Source organism: Cetorhinus maximus, chromosome 2 (genome assembly GCF_964194155.1).
Source record: "Cetorhinus maximus chromosome 2, sCetMax3.hap1.1, whole genome shotgun sequence".
Classification (NCBI taxonomy): domain Eukaryota; kingdom Metazoa; phylum Chordata; class Chondrichthyes; order Lamniformes; family Cetorhinidae; genus Cetorhinus; species Cetorhinus maximus.
This window is the reverse complement of record NC_135880.1, coordinates 106,595-123,773: the sequence shown is the minus strand read 5'-3', so window position 1 is coordinate 123,773 and position 17,179 is coordinate 106,595. Positions and strand designations below refer to the sequence as shown.

The window sequence follows — 17,179 nt, the reverse complement described above, 5'->3', positions numbered from 1 at the left end:
GTTGGCTAGGGGCATGGCAAGTTCTGGAGCACAAGTCTTCAGTACTATTGCCGGAATGTTGTCAGGGCCCATAGCCTTTGCAGTATCCAGTCCCTTCAGCTGTTTCTTTATATCACCTGGAATGAATTGAATTGGCTGAAGACTGGCATCTATGTTGCTGGGAGCCTCCAGAGGAGGCCAAGATAGATGATCCACTCAGCATTTCTGGCTGAAGATTGTAGTAAATGCTTCAGCCTTATCTTTTGCACTGATGTGTCGGGCTCCTCCATCATTGAGGATGGGGATATTTGTGGAGCCTCCTCCTCCAGTGAGTTGTTTAATTGTCCACCACCATTCATGACTGGATGTGGCAGGATTACAGAGCTTAAATCTGATCCACTGGTTGTGGGATCGCTTACCTCTGTCTATCACTTGCTGCTCATGCTGTCTGGCATGCAAGTAGTCCTGTATTATAGATTCACCAGGTTGACACCTCATTTTTAGGTATGCCTGGTGCTGCTCCTGGCACGCCCTCTTGCATTCTTCATTAAACAAGGGTTGATCCCCTGGCTTGATGGTAATGGTACAGTGGGGAATATGCCGGGCCATGAGGTTACAGATTATGTTCAAGTACAATTCTGCTGCTGCTGTTGGCCCACAGCGCCTCATGGATGCCAGTCTTGAGTTGCTAGATCTGTTCAAAATCTATCCCATTTAGCATAGTGTTAGTGCTACATAACTCGATGGAGGATGTCCTCAGTGTGAAGGCGTAACTTCGTCTCCACAATGACTGTGCGGTGGTCACTCCTGCCGATACTGTCATGGACACGTGCATCTGCGACAGGCAGGTTGGTGAGGATGAGGTCAAGTATGTTTTTCCCTCTTGTTGGTTCCCTCACCACCTGCCACAGACCCAGTCTGGCAGCCATGTCCTTTAGGACTCAACCAGCTCGGTCAGTGATGGTGCTATTGAGCCACTCTTGGTGATGGACATTGAAGTCCCCCACCCAGAGTACATTCTGTGCCCTTGCAACCGTCGGCGCTTCCTCCAAGTGGTGTTCAACCGTGAGGAGCACTGATTCATCAGCTGAGGGAGGGCAGTATATGGTAATCAGCAGGAGGTTTCCTTGCCCATGTTTGACCTGATGCCATGAGGTCATGGGGTCCGGAGTCAATGTTGAGGCAACTCCCTCCTGACTGTATACCACTGTGCCGCCCCTCTTCTGGGTCTGTCCTGCCGGTGGGACAGGACATACCCAGGGATGGTGATGGTGGTGTCTGGGACATTATCTGTAAGGTATGATTCCATGAGGATGACTATGTCAGGCTGTTGCTTGACTAGTCTGTGAGACAGCTCTCCCAATTTTGGCACTAGCCCCCAGATGTTAGTAAGGAGGACTTTGCAGGGTTGACAGGGCTGAGATTGTCATTGTCGTTTCCAGTGCCTAGGTCGATGCCGGGTGGTCCATCCGATTTCATTCGTTTTTTGTGACTTTGTAGTGGTTTGTTACAACTGATTGGCTTGCTCGGTCATTTCAGAGGGCATTTAAGAGTCAACCACATTGCTGAGGGTCTGGAGTCACATGTAGCCCAGACCAGGTAAGGACAACAGATGTCCTTCCCTGAAGGACATTAGTGAACCAGATGGGTTTTTCGAACAGTTGACAATGGTTTCAATGTCATTGTTAGACTTTTAATTCCAGACTTTTATTGAATTGAAATTCCTCCATCTGCCGTGACAGGTCTCGAACCCCGAATGCCAGAGCATAACCCTGGGTCTTTGGATTGCCAGCCCAGCGACAATACCACAATGCCATAGCCTCTCCTTCTCACTACGCATACTAGCCTTTTGTGATTCATGCACTAGGGCATCTAGATCCTTCTGCATCCCAGAGCTGTGCTATCTCACGCCATTTCGATAATATGCTTTTTATTTTTCCTGCCAAAATGGACAATTTCACATTTTCCCACATTATACGCCATTTGCCAGATCTTTGCTCACTCACTTACCTTATGACCCTTTGTAGCCTCCTTATGTCCTCTTCACAACTTTCTTTCCTACCTATCTTTGTGTCATCAGGAAATTTAGTAGAATACCTTCGGTCCCTTCATTGAAGTCATTTATATAAATTGTAAAAAGTTGAGGCCCCAGCACTGATCTTTGTCGCACACCACTCATTACATCTTGCCAACCAGAAAAAGACCCATTTATGCCTGCCCTCTGTTTTCTGTTAGTTAGCCAATCTTCTATCCATGCCAATACGTTACCCTCTGCGCCATGAGCTTTTATTTGCCGCAATAACCTTTGATGTGGCTCTTTATCAAATGCCTTCTGGAAATCTAAGTACAGTACATTCACCAACTCCCCTTTATCCACAGCACATGTGACTTCTTCAAAGAACTCCAATAAGTTGGTTAAACATGATTTCTCTGATTACTGTAAAATTTTCTAAGTTCCCTGCTATAACATCTTCAGTAATAGCTTCTAACATTTTCCCGATGACAGATTTTAAGCTAACTGGCCTATAGTTGCCTGCTTTTTGTCTCCCTCCCTTTTTGAATAAAGGAGTTATATTTGCTATTTTCCAATCTAATGGAACTTTCCCCCAATCCAGGGAATTTTGGAAAATTAAAACCAGCGCATCAGCTATCTCACTAGCCGCTTCTTTTAAGACCTGAGGGTGAAGTCTATCAAAACCTGGGACTCGTGGCCTGCATCTCAGCACCACTTCCCTTGTGAGTGTAGTTTTCTTGAGTTCTTCCCTCCCTTCCATTTCCTGATTTACAGCTATTTCTGGGATGTTACTTGTGTCCTCTATAGTGAAGACCAATGCAAAATACCTCTTCAATTCATCTGCCATCTCCTTATCTTCATTATTAATTGCCCAGACTCACTTTCTATTGGACCAATGCTCACTTTAACTCATTTTTAAATATCTATAGAAACTCTGACTATCTTTCTATTTTAGCTAGCTTTCTCTCATATTCTAATTTTACCCTCCTTATTAATCTTTTTGTCATTCTTTGCTGTTCTTTGTATTATGTTCAAACTTCTGATCTGCCACCCGTCTTTGCATAATTATATGCTTTTTCTTTAAGTTTGATACTATCTTTAACTGTTTTAGCTAACCACGGATGGTGTGCCCTCCCCTTGGAATTTTCTTTTCTTGTTGGGATGTATCTATTCTGTGTATTCTGAAATTTCCCTTTAAATGTCTGCCACAGCACCTTGATTAACCTATCCCTGAATCTAATTTGCCAGTTCACTTTAGCTAACTCTGCTTTAATGTCCTCATAATTGCCCTTATTTAAGTTTAAAATATTAGTTTTGGACCTACCCCTCTCTCCCTTAAACTGAATGTAAAATTCAATCATATTATGATCACTTCTACCTAAGGGTACCCTAACTATGAGGTCATTAATTAATCCTAACTCATTGCACGATAGCAGGTCAAGTATAGTCTGCTTTCTGGTTGGCACCAGAAAGTGCTGCTCTAAGAAACTATCCCAAAAACATTCTATGAGCTCCTCATCTAGGCTACCTTTGCCTATCTGATTTTTCCAGTCTATATTTAGATTCAGTCCCCCGTGATTATCGTCATACCTTTCTGTCAAGTTCCCATTATTTCTTCCTTTATACTTTGTCCGACTGTGTAGTTACAATTCAGGGGCCTGTACACCATTCCCACAAGTGACTTCTTGCCTTTATCATTTCTCATCTCTACCCAAACCAGTTCCACATCCTGGTTCCTGAACTTGGGTCATCCCTCTCTATTATGCTACTACCATCATTCATTAATGGAGCCACCCCTCCACCTTTTCCTTGCTTTCTGTCCTTCCTAAATGTCACGTACCCTTTGATATTCAGGTCCCAATTTTTGTCATCCTGCAGTCATATCTCTGTAATGGCTATCAGATTGTACTTATTTATTTCTATTTGTGATGAAATGGATGCTACTAATTCTTGCTTGTTTGTGGTGTCAGGACAGTGCGGACCTGGGACATGAACAATGAGAAGAAACACAAGAATGTTTTCAAGCCACGATCTGTGCAGGGGAAGCGGGTCATTCCCACCACGTGTGTGTATAGCAGGGACGGGAAGTTAATCGCAGCTGCGTGTCAAGATGGTTCCATTCAGATTTGGGATCGAAGCCTGAATGTGAGTGTGGTTTCATTCAACAGCAGCACAGATGCCATAGTCACTTCATGTGGTCAAGGGCACAGGGAGGGTGGGGTCAGGCACCGTCTCGCCTGCTCTCTCACATATCAACCTCTTTATTTCTCAGCAGTAGCATCTGAGTCCTGAAAGTCGTAAGTTCAAATCTCACTCTAGAGATTTTAATCCAGGCTGACACTTCAGTGCAGTTTTAAGGATGTTCTGCATTATTGAAGGGCTGGCACTGAGAGCTGCACTGTCGGAGGGTCAGTACTACATACGACCATATGAAATAGGAGCAGAAGTAGGCCATTCGGCCCCTCGGGCCTGCTCCGCCAGTCAATAAGATCGTGGCTAATCTGTTTTTGTTTCGATTTCTACATTCTCATCTACTCCTGATAAACCTTCTTTCCCTTGCCTAATGAGTCTGTCTACCCCTGCCTTAAAAATATTCAGTGACCCCGCTTCCATTGCCTTCTGAGGCAGAGTGTTTCAAATTTCCACAACCCTCTCAGAGAAAAAAATTCTCCTCATCTCTGTCCTAGGGTGACCCCTAATTTTAAAACAATGCTCCCTAGTTCAGGACTTATCTATAAGAGGAAACATCCTTTTGATGTCCACCTTGTCAAGACCATTCAGGATCTTATATACTTCAATCAAGTCACCCCTCACTCTTCTAAACTCCAGTGGAAACAAGCCCAGTCTGTCCAACCTATCCTCATGAGACAAGCCACTCATTCCAGCTATCAACCTCATAAACCTCCTCTGAACTGCATCCAACACATTTACACCCTTCCTTCAATAAGGAGACCAAAACTGCACACAGTATTCAAGAAGTGGCCTCACCAATGTCCTGTATAACTGAAGCATAACATCCTTACTTTTATGTTCAATTCCTTTCGTAATAAAGGATAGCATTCCATTAGCCTTCTTGCTTATATGCTGTACTGCATACTAACTTTGTGGACTCATGCATGAGAACACCTAGATCCCTCTGCATCTCTGAATTCTTCAGTCGTTCTCCACTTAAGTAATACTGTGCTTTTGTATTCTTCCTACCAAAGTAAACAACTTTATATCTTCCTACATTACACTCCATCTGCCAGATTTTTGCCCACTCACTCAATTTAGCTACATCTGTCTGCTACCATGCCTTCGCTTCCTTCATCTAAGCCATTGATGTAAATTGTCAAAAGTGTGAGGCCCCAGTACAGACCCCTGCAGGACTCCATTCGTCACATCCTGCCAAATCCATCCAGGTGAATATGTTACCCTGCACACCATGATAGTGCGGTGGAGGCATGTTTAATTGAGGCATTCAAGAGGGCATTGGATGATTATTTAAATAGAAACAATGTGCAGGGTTACGGGGAAAAGGCAGAAGATTAGCACTAAGTTAAAATGCTCAGAGAGCCAGTGCAGACATGATGGGCCAAATGGCCTCTTTCTACACTGTAACAATTCTGTGATATGAGCTTTTATTTTCTGCAATAACCTTTGATGTGCCACCTTATCAAATTTCTTCTGGAAATCCAAGTACAGTATGTCTGCAGGCTCCCCTTTATCCACAGTACATGTTACTCCTTCAAAGAAGTCTAATAAATAGGTTAAACATGATTTCCCTTTCACAAAACTGTGCTGACTTTTTCCAATTACCCTGTGTTTTTCTAAATGCCCAACTGTAACCTCTCTAATGATCGACTCTAACATCTTCTCCACGACAGGCGTCCATCTAACTGGCCTATAGTTTCCTGAGGGTGCACTGTTAGGGGCCACTACTGAAGGAGTGCTGTGTATTGTCGGTGGGTCAGGACTGGGAGAATGTTGCGCTGTTGGTGGGTCAATACTGAGGGAGCGCTTCACTGTCAGAGCAGGGAGTGGGAGATGGAGAAATAATGAGTGACTCTGAAAGACAGAAGCAGCACAGGTTAAAAAGTGTACAGCACAGGAATTTGGCAGTGTGAAATTTCAGTACAAGGAGCATAGTAAGTAAAATTGATGAGCTGAGGGCACAGGAAGACACATGGCAGCATGATATCATCGCTATAACAGAAACCTGGCTTAAGGAGAGGCAAAAATGGCAGCTCGGCATCCCTGGATATAGAGTTTTCAGACAGGAGAGGAATGGGGATAAAGAAGTGGGGGTGTAGCATTATTGTTTATAGAATCAATTACAGCTGTGAAGGAGGGATGATATACGAAATGAAGCATCAAATGAGGCCATATGGGTTGAGATCAGGAATAAAGAAGGGGCAGCCACATTGCTAGGAGTGTACTATCGACCCCCAAATAATGGAAGGGAGTTAGAAGAGCAAATATATAGACAGGTTTCTGAGTGCAAAACAATAGGGCAGTAAATTGTTGGGGACTTCATCTACTGTAATAGCAATTGGGATACGAACAGTGTGAAGGGTACGGAGGGCGCAAAATTCTTGAACTGCATTCAAGAGAACATTTTTAGCCAGCAAGTAACAAGCCCAAATGAAGCTGGGCAAGTGGATGAAGTAGCAGTGGGAGACCATTTTGGAGATAGTGACCGTAATGCAGTTAGATTTAGCATCATTATGGAAAAGAACAAAGATGGAACAGGAGTATAAGTTCTAAATTGGGGCAAGACATTTCACAAAGCTGAGAGGTGAGTTGGTGAGAGTGGACTGGATACAGCTACTAGAAGGAAAAACTGTGTCAAATCATTGGAAGACATTCAAAGGCGAGATTCTGCAGGCACAGTGCAGACATGTCCCAACAAAGAAAAAATGTGGTACTGCGAAATCTAGAGTCCCCTGATTATCCAGAAGCATATTTATTGCCAGGAATGGGCAATAAATGCTGGGCCCAGCCAACGAAGCCCACATCTCGTAAATGAACAAAAAAAATAAAGGCCAAGATTAAGCAGAAAAAGAAAGCTCATGACAGTCACAAAAGACTGTAGAATGCCGAGAGGAGTATAGAAAGTACAGGGGTAAAGTAAAAATGGAAATTGGGAAAGCAAAGAGAGGATATGAAGTATATAAGATGCTAAAGGGGATAGATAAAGTAGACGTGAAGCGGATGTTTCCCCTTGTGGGGCATTCTAGAACGAGAAGCCATAATTTTAGATAATGGAGTGGTAGATTTAAATCATAGATGAGGAGGAATTACTTTTCTCAAAGGGTCGTGAATTTCTGGAATTCACTACCTCAGAGTGCAGTGGATGCTGGGATGCTGAATAAATTTAAGGAGGAGATAGACAGATTTTTAATTAGTAACGGGTTGAAAGGTTGTGGAGAGAGGGCGGGAAATTGGAGTTGAGGCCGAAATGAGATCAGCCATGATCGTATTGAATGACGGGGCAGGCTCGAGGGGCTGAATTGCCTACTCCTGCTCCTAGTTCTTATGTTCTTATATTGACAGGTAAAATCCAAAAAAATCCTAAGATGTTTTGCCTTTATTTTTTGTTTGGTCATGGGATGTGGGCATCACTGGCGAGGCCAGCATTTATTGCCCATCCTTAATTGCCCTTGTTCAGAGGGCATTTAAGAGTCTACCACATTGCTGTGGGTCTGGAGTTACATGTAGACTAGATTTCCTTCCCTAAAGGATATTCATGAATCATTAGACTTTTAATTCCAAATTTTTATTGAATTCAAATTTCACCATCTGCCATGATGGGATTTGAACCTGGGCCCCTAGGGCATTGCCCTGGAATACTTGTCTAGTGGCAATACCACTATCCCACCGCCTGCCCAGTACATTAAGAGCAAGACAATAACCAAGGAAAAGGTAGGGCCTTATCAGAGATGTACATGGTAACTTGTGTGCTGAGGCTGAAAATGTGGGCAGGGTTCTCATTGTGTACTTTGCCTCTGTCTTCACTAAGGAGAGGGACCATATAGGCATTCTAGTTAAAAAGAGAGTGTGAAATGTTAGATATAATAAGCATAGTGACAGAGGAAATACTGGAGGGACTGGCCTCTTTGAAGGTGGATAAATCACTAGGGCGAGATGGATTGTATCCCAGGCTGTTGAAGGAAGCCAGGGAGAAAATATCGGATGCTCTGAGGATCATTTTCCAATCCTCACTAGATACAGGCAAGGTCCCAGAGGATTGGAGGCCTGTGAATGTTGTACCATTATTTAAAAGGGGGCGAGGGATAGGCAAGAAAATTATAGGCTGGTCAGCCTGACTTTGGTGGTGGGCAAATTATTGGAAACAATTCTGAGAGACAGAATAAACTGTCACTTAGAAAGGAACAGATTGATCAAGAATAGTCAGCTTGGATTTGTTAGGGAGGATCGTGTCTTACTAACTCAAAAGAATTTTTTTTAAGAAAGTAACAAGGAGGACTGATGAGGGTAGTGTAGTGGATGTTGTCTACATGGATTTCAGTAAGGCATTTGACATGCTCCCACATGGCAGACTGGCTGGAAAAGTAAAAGCCCATGAGATGCAGGGAAAGGTGGAAGGTTGGATGCAAAATTGGCTCAGTAACAGGAAACAAAGGCTAATGGTCCAAGGATGTTTTTTGCGAATGGAAAGCTGTTTCTAGTGGTGTTCCACAGGGCTCAGTGTTGGGTCTCTTGCTGTTTGTTGTATATATTAATGTTTTGGACTTAAATGTGGGAGGCATGATTGGAAATTTGCCCATGACACAAAAATTGGCCGTGTAGTTGATAGTGAAGAGGATAGCTCTTGACTCCAGAATGATATCAATGGTTTGGTTGAGTGGGCGGACAAGTGGCAAATGGAATTCAATCTGAAAAAGTGTGAGGTAATGCATTTGGGGAGGGCAAACAAAACAAGGGAATACTCAACACGCAGGAAGTTATTGAGAGGGGTTGAGGAAGTGAGAGATCTTGGAGTGCACGTCCACAGGTCCCTGAAGGTGGTAGGACAGGTGGACAAGGTGATCAAGAAAGCATATGGTATGCTTTCCTTTATTGGGCAGGGTATTGAATACAAAACTAGGGATGTAATGCTGGAACTGTGTAAAACACTGGTTAGGCCACAGCTGGAACTTTATGTACAGTTCTGGTCACCACATTACAGAAAGGATAAAATTGCTCTGGAGAGAGTACAGAGGAGATTTACAAAATGTTGCCAGGGCTTGAAAATTGCAGCTGTGAGAAGAGATTGGATAGGCTAGGGTTGTTTTCCTCAGAACCGGGGAGGCTAGGGGTGACCTAATTGATGTGCACAAAATTATGAGGTGCCTAGATAGGGCAGACAGTAAAGACTTGTTCCCCCAAGCTGAGGGGTCAGTTACCAGGGGGCAAAGATTTAAGGTGATTGGTAGAAGGATGAGAGGGGACATGAGGAAAAACTTATTCACCCAAGGGTGGTGGGCATCTGGAATTCACCGCCTAAACTGGTGGTTGAGGCTGAAACGCTCAACTCATTTAAGAGGTACTTGGATCTGCATCTGAAGTGCTGTAATCCGCAAGGCTTCGGACCAGAGGCTGGAAAGTGGGATTAAAATGAGCGGCCAGTTTCTTTTTTCTCTTTTTGGCCGGCGCAGACACAACGGGCTGAATGGCCTCTTTCTGTACTGTAACTTTTCTATGGTTCTATGGGTCAGCACTGAGGGGGAGCTGCACTGTCGGAGGATCAGTACTGGGGCAGCGCTTCACTGTCCGAGGGTCAGTACTGAGGGAGCGCTGCATTGTCGTTGGAGGGTCAGTACTGAGGGAGCGCTGCATTGTCGTCGGAGGGTCAGTGCAGAGGGAGTGCTGCACTGTCCGAGGATCAGTTCTGCACTGTTGAAGGGCTGTTACTGAGGGGCAGCCGTGTTTTCAGACGGGCAATGCTGAGGGCTTTACTCTTGGAGGGTTAGTAGTGGGGATGAGCTAGACTGTTGGACTATCAGTAGTGAGGGAACGCTGTACTGTAGGATGGGCTAACTTTCACTTGCAACATCCAACCGTGGTCCCAAATACTCTCAGCTAGACATAAACGATCCCTTTGGTCTAAAACTCCTCTCTGCCCTAACTCTGAGCTCACGCTTTTCACTATTTTCTCTCCTAGCTATTCTCGTGGCCTTTCCGACCTCATCTTGTTCATGACACCCACACCCTGCTTCCTGATCCACCTTCCCACTAAACTACTGACCACCCAACTTCTTTTCCTGGTCCCCATGTTAGCTAATATTGTTAACAGTTCTCTAACCTCAGGTGTTGTTGTTCTCTCCTCCAAATCTGTTGTCATTACCTCCTTCCTCAAAAAAAACAATCTTTGACCCCACTGTTCTTGCAAACTACTGTCTCATCTCCAATCTCCTTTTCCTCTCTAAAGTCTTTGACTGTGTTGTCGCCTCCAAAATCCACGCCCATCTCTCCGGAACTCATGTTTGAATGCCTACACTCAGGTTTTCGCCCCTGCCTCAGTACAAAAACAGCTCTTATCAAAGTCACAGATATCATCCAGTGTGACTATGACAAAGGTTAACTTTCCCTCCTCATCGTCCTCGACCTGTGTGCAGTCTTTGACATGGCTGACCACACAATTCTCCTCCAACATCCCTCCACTGTCATCGAGCTGGGTGGGACTGATTTCACCTGGTTCCATTCTTATTTTTTATTTATCTAAGCATAGCCACAGAATCTTTAACTTATTTAACTTTCCACATATTGACTGGGACTCCCATACTGTAAAAGGGCTGGATGGCTTGGAGTTTGTCAAATGTGTTCAGGAAAGTTTTCTAAATCAATATATAGAGGTACCAACGGGAGGGGATGCAATACTTGATCTCCTATTAGGGAACCAGACAGGTCAGGTGACAGAAGTATGTGTAGGCGAACATTTTGGGTCCAGTGACCACAATGTCATTAGTTTTAAGCTAATTATGGATAAGGATAGGTCTGGTCCTCGAGTTGAGATTCTAAATTGGAGAAAGGCCAATTTTGTGGCAATGAGAAAGGATCTAGGAAGAGTGGATTGGCATAAGTTGTTTTCTGGCAAGGATGCGTTCAGTAAGTGGAAGGCATTCAAAGGCGAAATTTTGAGAGTGCAGAGTTTGCATGTTCCTGTCAGGATTAAAGGCAAAGTTAACAGGCATAGGGAACCTTGGTTTTCAAGGGATATTGGCGATCTGGTTAAGAAGAAGAGAGAGGTGTATAGCAGGTATAGGCAACAAGAAGCAAATGAGGTACTTGTAGAGTATAGAAAATGTAAGAAAATACTAAAAAAGGAAACCAGGAAGGCAAAAAGAAGACATGAGGTTGCTTTGGCAGATAATGTGAAGGTAAACCCGAAGGGTTTCTACAAGTATATTAAGAGTAAAAGGATAGTAAGGGACACAATTGGTCCCCTTGAAGATCAGAGTGGTCGTCCATGTGTGGAGCCTCACGAGATGGGGGAGATCTTAAACAGTTTTTTTGCATCAGTATTTACTCAGGAAACTGGCATAGTGTATAAGGAAGGAAGGGAAACAAGCAGTAGTTTCATGGAACATATAGAGGTTAAAGAGGAGGAGGTGCTTGCTGCCTTACAGCGAATAAAGGTAGATAAATCCCCCGGGCCTGACATAATATTCCCTCGGACCTTGAGGGAGACTAGTGTAGAAATTGCAGGGGCCCTGGCAGAAATATTTAAAATGTCCTTAGCCACGGGTGAGGTGCCGGAGGATTGGAGGGTAGCTCATGTTGTTCCGTTGTTTAAAAAAGGCTCCAAAAGTAAACCAGGTAATTACAGGCCAGTGTGCCTGACGTCAGTAGTAGGTAAATTATTGGAAGGTGTTCTGAGAGATCGGATATATAACTATTTGGACAGCCAAGGGCTGATTAAGGATAGTCAGCATGGCTTTGTGCGTGGTAGGTCGTGTTTAATGAACCTTGTAGAGTTTTTCGAGGAGGTTACCAAGAAAGTAGATGAAGGAAAGGCTGTGGATGTTGTCTTACATGGACTTTAGTAAGGCCTTTGACAAGGTCCCACATGGGAGGTTAGTTCAGAAGGTTCAGACACTTGGTATCCATGGAGAGGTTGTAAACTGGATTTGAAATTGGCTGTGTGGGAGAAGACAGAGAGTGGTAGTGGATGATTGCTTCTCAGACTGGAGGTCTGTGACTAGTGGTGTGCCTCAGGGATCTGTACTGGGACCATTGTTGTTTGTTGTCTATATCAATGATTTGGATGATAATGTGGTGAATTGGATCAGCAAGTTTGCTGATGACACTAAGATTGGAGGCGTTGTGGACAGCGAGGAAGACTTTCAAAGTTTGCAAAGAGATCTGGACCAACTGGAAAAATGGGCCAGAAAATGGCAGATGGAATTTAATGTGGAAAAGTGTGAGGTGTTACATTTTGGAAGGTCAAACCAGGGTAGGACATACACAGTAAATGGTAGGGCACTGAGGAGTGCGGAGGAACAAAGGGATCTGGGAGTTCAGATACATAATTCCCTGAAAGTGGCGTCACAGGTAGACAAGGTTGTAAAGAAAGCTTTTGGCATACTGGCCTTCATAAATCAAAGTATTGAGTATAGGAATTGGGATGTTATGGTGAGGTTGTATAAGACATTGGTGAGGCCAACTTTGGAGTATTGTGTGCAGTTCTGGTCGCCTAACTACAGGGAGGATATCAGTAAGATTGAGAGAGTGCAGAGAAGATTTACTAGGATGTTGCCGGGTCTTAAGGAGTTGAGTTACAGGGAAAGATTAAACAGGTTAGGACTTTATTCCTTGGAGCGTAGAAGAATGAGGGGAGATTTGATAGTTTACAAAATTGTGAGGGGTATAGACAGAGTAAATGCGAGTAGGCTCTTTCCACTTAGATTAGGAGAAATAAACACGAGAGGACATGGCTTTAGGGTGAAAGGGGAAAGGTTTAGGGGGAACATTAGGGGGAACTTCTTCACTCGGAGAGTGGTGAGAGTGTGGAACGAGCTACCATCTGACGTAAATGCGGGCTCACTCTTAAGTTTTAAGAATAAATTAGATAGATACATGGATGGGAGAGGTCTGGAGGGTTATGGACTAGGTGCAGGTCAATGGGACTAGCGGAATAATATTTTGGCACAGACTAGAAGGGCCGAATGGCCTGTTTTCTGTGCTGTAGTGTTCTATGGTTCTATGGTTCTAATCACTTGTTTTGGTTTCCCAACCTGCTTCTGCACCTTTACCTCTAGAGTTCCCCCAAGGATCTATCCTTGGGTGACTCCTAATTCTTATTTACATTTTTTCTTTATTCTTTCATGGGATCTGGGTGTCGCTGGCAAGGCCACCATTTGTTGCCCATTCCTAATTGCCCTTGACTTGCTAGTCCATTTCAGGGGGCAGTTCAGAGTCAGTCATATTGCTGTGGTTCTGGAGTCACAAAGAAATTAGTTCATGACTCACAACAAAGGAATATCTCAGTGAGGAAGAAGGATTCTAGGAACGGGATAAACCAACCATGGTTAAGTACCAAATTGAAAGATAAAACATACAATGTGTCAAAGATCAGTAGTAAGCCAAGGGATTGGGAAAGTTTTAAAAACCAAGAGAAGATGACCAAAAAAAAGGGAGAAAATAAACTTTGAGGGTAAACTAGCTAGTAATATAAAAATGGACAGTAAGAGTTTCTTTACATATATAAAAAGGAAGAGAGAGGCCAAAGTGAATGTAGATCCCTTTGAGAATGAGGCTGGGGCAATAATAATGGGGAACCAGGAAATGGCTGAGGAGTTGAATAAATAGTTTGCATCAGTCTTCAGGGCAGAAGAAAATAATAGCATTCCAAAAATACTAAATAATCAAGGGGCAAAAGGCAGGGAGGAAATAAATACAATAACTATCACTAGAGAAAAAGTACTAGGGAAACTAGTGGGGCTAAAGGCCGATAAGTCCCCTGGACCTGAAGGGTTGCATCCTAGGATATTAAAGAAAGTAGCTGCAGAGATGGTGGATGTACTTGGTAGTAATCTTCCAAGAATCCTTAGATTCTGGAGAAGTCCCAGAGGATTGGAGAACGGCCAATGTAACACCCTTATTCAAAAAGGAAGGGAGACAAAAAACAGGTAACTATAGGTCAGTTAGCATAACATCTGTCATTGGGGAAATGTTAAGAGTCCATTATAAAGGATGTAATAGCAGAGCACTTGGAAATGCATAATATAATCAAGCAGAGTCAACATGGCTTCATGAAAGGGAAATCATGCCTGACAAGTTTATTAGAATTCTTTGAGGAGGTAACGAGGAGGATAGATAAAGGGGAACCAGCAGATGTAATATATTTGGATTTCCAGAAGGAGTTCGATAAGGTACCGCACATAAGGCTACTTAATAAGATAAGAGCCCATGGTGCTGGGGGTAGTATATTAGCATGGATAGAGGACTGGCTAACTAATAGATGACAGACAGTTGGCATAATGGGGGCATTTTCAGAATGGCAACCTGTAACAAGTGGAATGCCACAGGGATCAGTGCTGGGGTCACAATTATTTACAATATATATTAATGACTTAGATGAGGGAAATGAGTGTACTATTGCCAAGTTTGCAGATGACACAAAAATAGGTGGGAAGGCATGTGGTGAGGATGACACAAGGAGTCTACCGAGGGATGTAGACAGGTTAAGTGAGTGGGCAAAAGCTTGGCAGATGGAATATAATGTGGGAAAATGTGAGGTTATGCACTTTGGCAGGAGGAATAGAAGAGCTGAATATTATTTAAATGGAGAAAGACTGCAGAAAGCTGCAGCACAGAGAGATTTGGGGGTCTTCGTGCATGAATCCCAAAAAGTTAGCATACAAGTTCAACAGGTAATAGGGAAGGCAAATGGAATGTTGGCCTTTATTTTAAAGGGAATGTAGTATAAAAATAGGTAAGTCTTGCTAAAACTATACAAGGCACTAATTAGACCACACCTAGAATACTGTGAACAGTTTTGGTCCCCTTATCTAAGGAAAGATGCACTGGCATTGGAGGCAGTCCAGAGAAGGTTCACTAGGTTGATTCTGGGTATGGAGGGATTTTCTTATGAGGAGAGGTTGAGTAGGTTGTGCCTGTACTCATTGGATTTTAGAAGAATGAGAGGCGACCTTATTGAAACATAAAATTCTTAGGGGGCTTGACAGGGTAGATGCTGAGAGGTTGTTTCCCCTGGTGGGAGACTCCAGGACCAGAGGGCATAATCTCAGAGTAAAGGGTCACCCATTTATGATAGAGATGAGGAGGAATTTCTCCTCTCACGGTAGTTAATCTGTGGAATTCCTTACCAGAGAGGGCTGTAGAGGCTGGGTTGTTAAATGTATTCAGGGCTGAGATAGACAGATTTTTAATTACTAAGGGAATCAAGGGTTATGGGGAAACGGCAGAAAAGTGGAGTTGAGGATTATCAGATCAGCCATGTTCTCATTCAATGGCGGAGCAGACTTGATGGGCCGAATAGCTTACTTCTGCTCCTACGTCTTATGGTCTTATGTAGGCCAGATCAGGCAAGGATGGCAGATTTCATTCCCTAAAGGACATTAGTGAACCAGATGGGTTTTTATGACAATCGATAATAACTTCATGATCACGATCACTGAGAATAACTTTCCATTTCAGAGTTATTAACTCCCAACTGCTGTGTTGGGATTTAAACCCATGTCCCCGGAGCATGAATCTGGGCCTCTGGATTACTAGTCCAGTGACATTACCACTGCGCTGCCGTCTCCCCAGAATTCCCTTGGCAACATCATCCAAAAATGCGACATGTTTTCAGCACAAGCTTTCACATGTGTTGACAGCACCTAGCTCTACCTCTGCACCACCTCTGCCGACTCCTCCCATGTTGCTAAATTATCAGATTGCTTATCAGACATCCATAGCAGAAATTTCCTCTGATTAAATTTAGGGAAGATCGAAGCCATTGTCTTCAGCTCCCATTACAAATTTAATTTCCTAGCTACTGACTCCATCCCACTCCCTGGCTACTGTCTGAGGGTGAACCGGATTGTTCATAACCTTGTTCTTGCACCCTTATATCCATTTAGTGTGTATTGTCTTTCCTAATTCTTCCTAGAAAAATGAAGTGCTTTATACATTCCTGTCATGAATTTCATTTGCCATATGTTTATTTGTGTCCTTTTGAGATCCATTATTTTCTTCCTCAATGTTTCAACATTTCCAGGTCCCTTCTCATAGGAACAGAGAAGCCGGAGTAGGCCATTTGGCCCCTCGAGCCTACTCTGCCATTTAACTAGATCATGGCAGATTTCTTCCTCAATGCCAACTCCCTGCACTATCCCCGTATCACTTAATGTTATTAGTATCCAGAAATCTGTCGGCCTCTGCTTTGAACATACTCAATCTGAACATAGCCCTCTGGGGTAGAGAATTCCAAAGATTTACCACCCTCTGATTGAAGAAATTCTTCCTCATCTCTGTGCTAAATGGCCTACCTCTTGTCCACTGGTTCTAGATCCCCCCCAACCGAAGGAAACATCATTCCTGCATCTACGCTGTCAAACCCTGTAAGAATTTTACATGTTTCAGTGAGATCACCTCTCATTCTTCTAAACTCTGGAGAATATAGGCCCAGCCTCCTCAATCTTTTTCTTAAGACAATCTCATCATCCAAAGGATCAGTTTGGTGAAACTTTGTTGCACTCCCTCTATAGCCAGTGTATCCTTCCTTACATAAGGGGACCAAAACTGTGCACAATACTCCAGGTACAGTCTCATCAAGACTCTATACAAACTGCAGCAAGACTGTCTTATTCCTGTACTCAAATTCCCTTGTTCTTCTCTTGTTAACCATGGTTGGATCACTTTTCCTAATGGCTTTTTGTATCTTAAGGGAATGTATATTTGTTGCAAACCATGTATTAATTCTGTAAATGCTAGTTATTGCCTGTCTACTGTTCTCTAGTCTATCCCAGCCAGCTTATCCCTCATACCTTTGTAGTTTCCTTTGTTTAGATTAAAACCCTAGTTTCGAATTGAACTACATCACTTTCAGACTTCATGTTAAATTTCTATCCCGTTATGATCACTCTTCCATAAAGGCTCTTTTGCAACAAGGTTATTAATTAGCCCTTTCCCATTGCACAATACTAGATCTAAAATAGCCCATTCTCTAGCCGGTTCCTCAACACACTGAACTAG

The 17,179-nt window shown here is 43.4% G+C and overlaps 1 protein-coding gene across 1 annotated transcript in view; it reads left to right on the top strand.

The window, feature by feature from the left end:
* wdr70 (WD repeat domain 70) overlaps window positions 1-17,179 on the top strand; it is a 156,358-nt gene that overhangs the window by 59,000 nt on the left and 80,179 nt on the right. Inside the window, exon 10 of the mRNA XM_078560030.1 lies at window positions 3,964-4,138. Coding sequence (XP_078416156.1) covers window positions 3,964-4,138 — 175 coding nt within the window. The remainder of the gene's footprint in view (window positions 1-3,963; window positions 4,139-17,179) is intronic.